This window comes from Anabas testudineus, chromosome 7 (assembly GCF_900324465.2).
Source record: "Anabas testudineus chromosome 7, fAnaTes1.2, whole genome shotgun sequence".
Taxonomy (NCBI): Eukaryota; Metazoa; Chordata; class Actinopteri; order Anabantiformes; family Anabantidae; genus Anabas; species Anabas testudineus.
This window is the reverse complement of record NC_046616.1, coordinates 20319040-20326099: the sequence shown is the minus strand read 5'-3', so window position 1 is coordinate 20326099 and position 7060 is coordinate 20319040. Positions and strand designations below refer to the sequence as shown.

Sequence of the window (7060 nt, the reverse complement as noted above, 5' to 3'; positions counted from 1 at the left end):
GAAGACCTGTCAATTCCTCCCAATCCATGAGCGCAGCCCCTTCAGAGTAGTTCCACTGCGTGCTGTCACAGGCAGTGACACAAGAGGGATTTAAACTCACAGCAGTCCGTCACTTGAGCCATTTCACAAGTGAGGCGACTGAACCAACACCACTCTGGGCGTCTCTTCTCAGCCCTCCATGCTCCTGCAATCCGGCGGGTGTTAAGATCCATGGAAGTGGCCGGCTTCTACGACGAGGGCAGCTTTGCTATCCATAGTAGAGACAGCATTATCAGTCCCATCAGCGGCGGCTCTTACTGGAGGCTCGGAGACTCGATGACGGAGCTGGGCATTGAAGAGCGGGAGAGAGCGATAGACTTCAGTGTTTACCTGGATTCAGCCTTGCACTGTCCGCAGCTGGCGGCGCAGACGCAGCAGCAGGGAGACGTTTTCTCGGATTTCCTGGCGGAGAACAAGATCAAGAGAGTTGCAGCTTTACAGAACTGCAAGAGCTACTCGCTGTTGAACGAGCTGGAGGCGAGCCAGTGCGACAACTTGAGGGACATCAGGGAGCCTTACGCGCTGGGTTACACTGAGCTGCAGGAGACCCGTGTGGACAGCGTGCTCAGTCCTGAACTCGAGGGCCGCTACAGAGCTGCTGCTGCCGCCGCTGCTGCTGCTGCTGCTGCCGAGAGAGACGACAGTCAGGAAGACGCAAAGATGGAGAACGGGTCGTCTGGGTTTGACATGAGGTACCTTCATTACCACCAGTCCACCAGTGGCAGCCTCGGAAACATCTCCACTGCGTCCTCGACTTGCTCCAGCCCGCCCGGCACACCTGCCCCGTCAGGTAAAAGCAGGTCTCCGTCGCACAGTGGCAAAATGTCCAGCGGCAAAGCAAAGAAGCGCCTGGACAAGGACAGTGACGAGTACAGGCAGAGGCGAGAGAGGAATAACCTCGCCGTGAGGAAGAGCAGGGACAAAGCCAAAATGCGTAACTTGGAGACCCAACATAAAGTACTGGAACTGGCTGCAGAGAACGATCGTTTACAAAAGCGCGTGGAGCAGCTGTCCAGAGAGCTGGCCACTCTGCGCAACCTGCTCTCCGCCACCGGACAATGCTAGAAACCCCACTGGCGAGACTCCTTACAGATCTCTGGGCTGCTTGTCTTTGGACTTCAGAGGCGGATTTGGGGGTCCATTGAGAAAGTGTTGAAAACGGTACGCTTCACAGGTGAAGGCAGCGACCGCCAGTTTACAAGGACACTTTGAATAGGACTTGAGCAGTGTGTGCATGGATTGCGCCGTCGTTCACGATTCTTTACATGTCATCTTAGCATTATTCTCAGATGTAATTTCAGTGTATGCAGTATTTTTGTGCAGGTTTTACATACATGAGTGAATTTCTACAGTTTGTGTAACTGGCGCAATGGTTGTCATGGGAAGAGTTGTGCTGCAGTGAAATGATGCAACTCTTTGTAATAGTATTGGCAATGAATGAAATAAGTCTAATATTTAATATTAAAAAGGTGACATGCTTTAATTGTACTTGATATTTTATTGAATTAAACAGATTTCTACTTTGTTTAAACAATATCATTTGTAATTTCTTATTTTTTTTTCACCTTTTGAAGCAGGTGTGGGCTCAGACAGGAAGGCAGACAGGGGTGTAATGTCTGCCTTAAATATTCACACTCATGATAATCAGACTGTGGATTACCATGTGTGTCAGTTGCACTATATTGCAGATAAAATGACAATGAGGCAGATTAGAAATCTAATCTTAATTCAATTCAGAACTAACAGCAACACACTGTTTGTTTCCTTGTTGGAGATCAAATGAAGTGACAGACAATTTAATAATGCCATGGATCACAATTGTCATTTATTGTATTCAAAGAGGCATCCAGTGGTACAGTGACAGAAACCTCCTCAGCTATTTGTGAAACTGTGTTTTAAAATGCAAAAACAAAGGTGAATCCATTCCTAAAAATAAATAAACAGACTCTCCACACCAACATTGGGCAACTCTTAATGCCGCCGCCATTTTTCTTATCCTGTTTACTTAGCAAATTAACACCAAAGTCCGCAGATCCTCAAATACATCCAACCAATTTATGCTGAAATGATACTGCTGAGAGCAGCAAAAAGAACGAAACCAAAAAGACTTGGTCACACTGCACTCAGCACACAAATGTTCGTTTTATCTTTAGCACACGGCTCTGTCAATAGTCTGCTGGGTCCACTGGCCCAGAGAAGGGGTTCAAGGTTGCAGGGAAATTAATGAGCAACTAACCTCCTCACACTACCTCGGGTCAAGCTACAACAGCCAAGAACTGGCTGCGAGTCAGTGCAGGCCAAAGGTGAACAATCCAGAGCAAACCTTTAACATTCGAGTGAAAAACGCACAGCAGAAAATGTAGAAGTTGAAAATGGGAGTGACAAAGTAGGGTTACACCACACATGATAAGTTGACAATTGGTTTGCACTGGAATTTACCAAGCCCTGCAGACTGCATGTGTGCACAATTTGAAACGTATCTGTCATTAGCAAGCAAACTCCAGACAGCGAAGATAAAGAAAAGGGAGCGCAGTGGGAATTATAGGTGATCCATGACAATTCAGGGTGGGGAGTGTTTTTCAACAGAAGAGAAGAAGAAAAACCACCTCTGCTAGTTTTTCAAGAGAGGACACACTTACTGTTGTCGTGTAAAAAGTTACGCTATATTGATTTAATATTTAAAAAACAAAACACTGTGATGCTGTTTGGCGCATTGAGGGATGATATTTTGAACACGGTTGATATTTCAACACACTCAACGATGAACAGCTTAGCTTTAAAATGTTGTGCAATATCCTCCCTTTCCAACACACATCACCACTTGAATAGAACTACACCCAAATTTAAATAAGACATTGTTGTCCTCCATGTGCATGACAATAGCTGTATGTCATTGTGGCCTGGCTTTAGGCCTCACTGAGTACAAAACACAGCCACTTAAAGTGACAGGTTTCAAGGAAAGTTGAACATTTTTGATAACACAATCATAGACACAGAGTATTCTTTCATGTGACGTGGAAATGATCTAACATCCCAAACCCCTGTGTAGTGACTTTTTCAGCACAGATCCCGTCTCCACTGCTCCCGTCGTAAACGTTGGCACAGATTCATACAAACATTCTAGAAATTCTTTCTTTGATGACCCCATGTTCTCCGTCGGAGCACCACACAGTCTTTCCCTGCTCCTCTGACTCCCATGCTGACAGGAGAGAGGGAAATTCCCACACAGGATGACCTCCTTTCTTCAGAGTTTAGCCCAGCCCCTTTCCACATTTTACCGTCAGTGGGCAGTGTCTGTCCGTAAACTCCTGGTTGCATCATAACCCCTCCAGAGGACAACGGGCCTCCTAAAAACTCCTATGATAAAGCAATACGAACACACACACACGCACACACCTGATGTACTTATGTGTACTGTGTAGCAGCTGTTGTGAAATGGAAGAATGTTTTTTCAACCGTGAGTCATGTTAATATATTTTCTTAAATGTTTCTTCCCTAAAACACTTTCTCTAAAAGGTTGTATCAGATAGCGTTTTACAAATTAATCCAAATAGTCCAATGCCTTCGATTATGTAGCATTTTTAATCATCTTATTTGGCTTTGGTCCCATTTTTTGGGTTAGTATGTTTTCTGTTTGTTTAGGTTATCAGTGTCTCAGCTGTTATAACACGTGTTGTTGTTGTTTTACATCATAAATGCCAAAACATATAGAAGTGAAAGTACACTAAACATGGTTTTGTGGCATCTCGAAGCTACTATGTAGTAGAGCAAAAATTTGTCAATTGAAAAATGAGTCAATTCTTATTGATTTTTCAAAGAAAACATCTTGTGTTTCCAGCTTGCTTGTGCTTTTTTTTTATTTTATACCTCACACGATGTAAACTGTTGAAAGACAAGCTGGAAGCGGGAAAGCAACTGAACATGTAACATTGGGCTATGCGAAACTATACTGTTCATTTTTCACAAATGTCTGGCATTTTTAAACACAAAACAATAAATGTGTATGGAAACAATAAGTGCAGCTTCCATGTAAACATAAAACAATAAATAAAAATGCTGAACCAGTGTTTGACAGCACATCATGATTATGACAGTCATGATAATGATGAATTATGTAATCAAGCCAATTACAACACACAAAACAGCACACAAAAAGTATCAAAAGAATGCTACTACAAAGCATCTTAAAGGATAAGACTGGCGATATTCATACCTTTTGTTATAATGGAATTAAAATAATTAAAACATGACAACCTCCCCTGTCTGTGGAGCTCAGGTCAAAGCTCATTGGTTCCTTATGGAGATATAAATATGTAAGACTCTCAACTAGAAAAAGAAAGTATGAACACGTCAGTCCTGTCTAAGTTTCCTTGCACTGGTTTCCTGTATGTTTTAGGATAGATTTTAAGATTTTATTAATAACTTTTACAGTGCTGCTTGGCCTTTCTCCAGCTATATATTGCAGCTGTTAAAGCTTTATGAACCGCCACATAGCCTGAGATACTCTGTGTAGAGAACATCTGTGTGTCCCTGATGTTAGAATGAAAACTAGAGGTGACAGAGCTTTTGCAGTTAGCCCCCAAACTCTGGAACAACTTACCTGAGGAAATAAGATCAGCTGACTCAGTAACATCTTTTAAATCTCTCTTTAAAGTATACCTTTACCGACAAGCCTATCCTAATTACCTTTAAACAGGCATGACTCCTTATTTCCTCCATCTACTGTATCTTTTGGAACTGGTTTTCTTGATGTAGTAATTGTTGAACATTTTTAAAATTGTTTTATTGTTTATTGTTTCCCCCACCCCAACCGGTCTAGGCAGATGGCCAACTAACTTGATCCTAGTTGTGCTGGAGGTTTCTTCCTCTAAAGGGAGTTTTTCCTCTCCACTGTTTGCCTAGTGCTTGCTCAAGTTGGATTTGTTGGGCTACCTGTGTTTTATGTTTCTGATCTATGTAAGATCTAGATACTTTTATACTATATACTTTTTAAAAGGATTCCCCACACAGCTAGACAAAGATCAAGAGCTTTGTTCAAACACAGTGGGTTTGGTGGGGACTATTTTTATCCAAAGATTGCGGTACATTTGGTGCTCTACCTGCAGAATTATGCCAAAATAAACATTAGTGCCTTTGTTTATAGTAATGAAGGAACATATGACTCAATTATGTGTTTTGAAAAACAATAACAGAGAATATGTCATAAGTCATGTCACGCCTGGCTACACAGACAGGAGTTGTTGGTGGAATCCGATTATTCTATATTTTGGTATTGTTATTGATTTGTAGACTACCAGAAAAATGTAGATCAACAAAGGTAGCATTTAAATGCAAATCTGTTGACTGACATCAGACCACATTTAACTTATGGAGTACCTCAAAGGTCTATTCTGGGACCTCTTCTGTTTTCTATTTATATGTGTTTTTTGCACATTATTTTTTAAATTGTTTTCGCTGACTGTAAGGAAGTCACACATGACCTTAAGCTAAATGCTGATAAAATTTAGTTCATTATTTTTAACCCAGTCATACTCCAACTACTCTTTCTAAAAGAGGTTTTAAACAAATAGTCACAAATAGCAGAGCCAGGAGTCATTTCCATTTTAAGACCCATTTCTTTTGTATTTGGAAAGTTCAATTAAATTTTATTTCATTCCATCACACAGATTGACTTAGGATCATAATGGCCAGAAGTAAAATGAATGGTCATTTAACCCCACATTTAGGTTGCATGTTCTTACAATAGAAGTTATAATATAGACACACAGATACAACCACACATAATAGAAAAAGATAATTTACCAACTTAAATCTTACAATTCACACATCGAAGCAAAGGGTGACATATAGTAAAGTGATTTCAAAGTATTGGCAGTTTTAACACTGATTTTTGCCTTTTTAATTACAGTTCCTTCTCTAAGTGAAAGGAACATCGGATATCCGGACCATGGGTTGTAACGGGAAGCCAGACCGCCTGAGCTCCGGTAAACTGACCAGAACATGATCTGTCTTGAAGTGAACCAGGATTTCAACATCTTTGTTCACTTCTCTAATTTTGCAGTAGATGACTGTGAAAACACTAAACTGACGTGCAGAAGTGTCTTGCGGTCACTACACAGCAAGTATCACTGCCCAGATCTTGTGAAACACCAGGCCATCCTTGCAAAATGAGTGCTGGCTTAATTATTAGAGCAACTTTTGTGTGTAAGACGGGTTTATTTCAATACACTTGCAATATGTGAAACTTTAATTGATGCTTCATGAAGCATGGTCATCAGGTGTTTCTTTAATTTACAAATACAATTTGAATCATGTCTCATTCAAATTATACATTAATTTATAAATACAGGCTAATAAAATCTTTCTTTTTACTGGGTTTTCACCAAATGTTGGAATCTAACAGGAAAATAGTTCATTGAAGTGGTGTGTAAATGTTTATTGTCATTTCTGACTAAATTCAGATTGTGAGTTGAAACATTTATTCTGAAATAATTAGCCAAGTGGCAACTATTGATAATTAATTATTCATTTTAATTATTCAAAAATATAACGAGATTTTCCAGTTTAAAAATAGGAAATTTCATGACATTACCTTAACATGTTATACACTTAACAATTATTAATGAAGAAACTAATCAACAGATTTGTCAGTGATAAAAATAAGCATTATTTGCAGTCCTGCACTAGATGTATGCCGACAAAACGATATAATAGGACCAGAGCATGATACTTTTTCAAAAGTAGCCATTAGCTGATTAAAGTAAAAGGGGAAATGAGAGATGATATTCACATTGTTTACTTACAATTGTCAGTATCACTATGCAAAGACAGACAGGAAACCAATTAAAGGGAAAACCAACATGAGTAAGGTGTTGGGCCACCATGAGCTGCCAGAACAGCGTGTGTCAGCATCTGATTCTGAAGTGTCTGGATTCTGAGTGAACATAAGACATTTTCTTGGTTGTTTTCATGATAAAGTCGGATAGCTCTGTCGTTGGCCTCTCGTACCCTCTGGATAAAG

At 40.4% G+C, this 7060-nt stretch overlaps 1 protein-coding gene across 1 annotated transcript; it reads left to right on the top strand.

Annotated features, from left to right (window-relative positions):
- cebpb (CCAAT enhancer binding protein beta) lies at positions 1 to 1573 on the top strand. Its single transcript, XM_026367244.1, has one exon. It carries the CDS (start codon positions 211 to 213, stop codon positions 1102 to 1104), a length of 894 nt encoding a protein of 297 aa, XP_026223029.1. The 5' UTR covers positions 1 to 210; the 3' UTR covers positions 1105 to 1573.
- The last annotated feature ends 5487 nt before the right edge of the window (positions 1574 to 7060 follow it).

What these genes read in the sequence shown, in the direction of transcription:
- cebpb (XM_026367244.1), top strand. Translation starts at nt 211, where the DNA reads ATGGAAGTGGCCGGCTTCTACGACGAGGGCAGCTTTGCTATCCATAGT.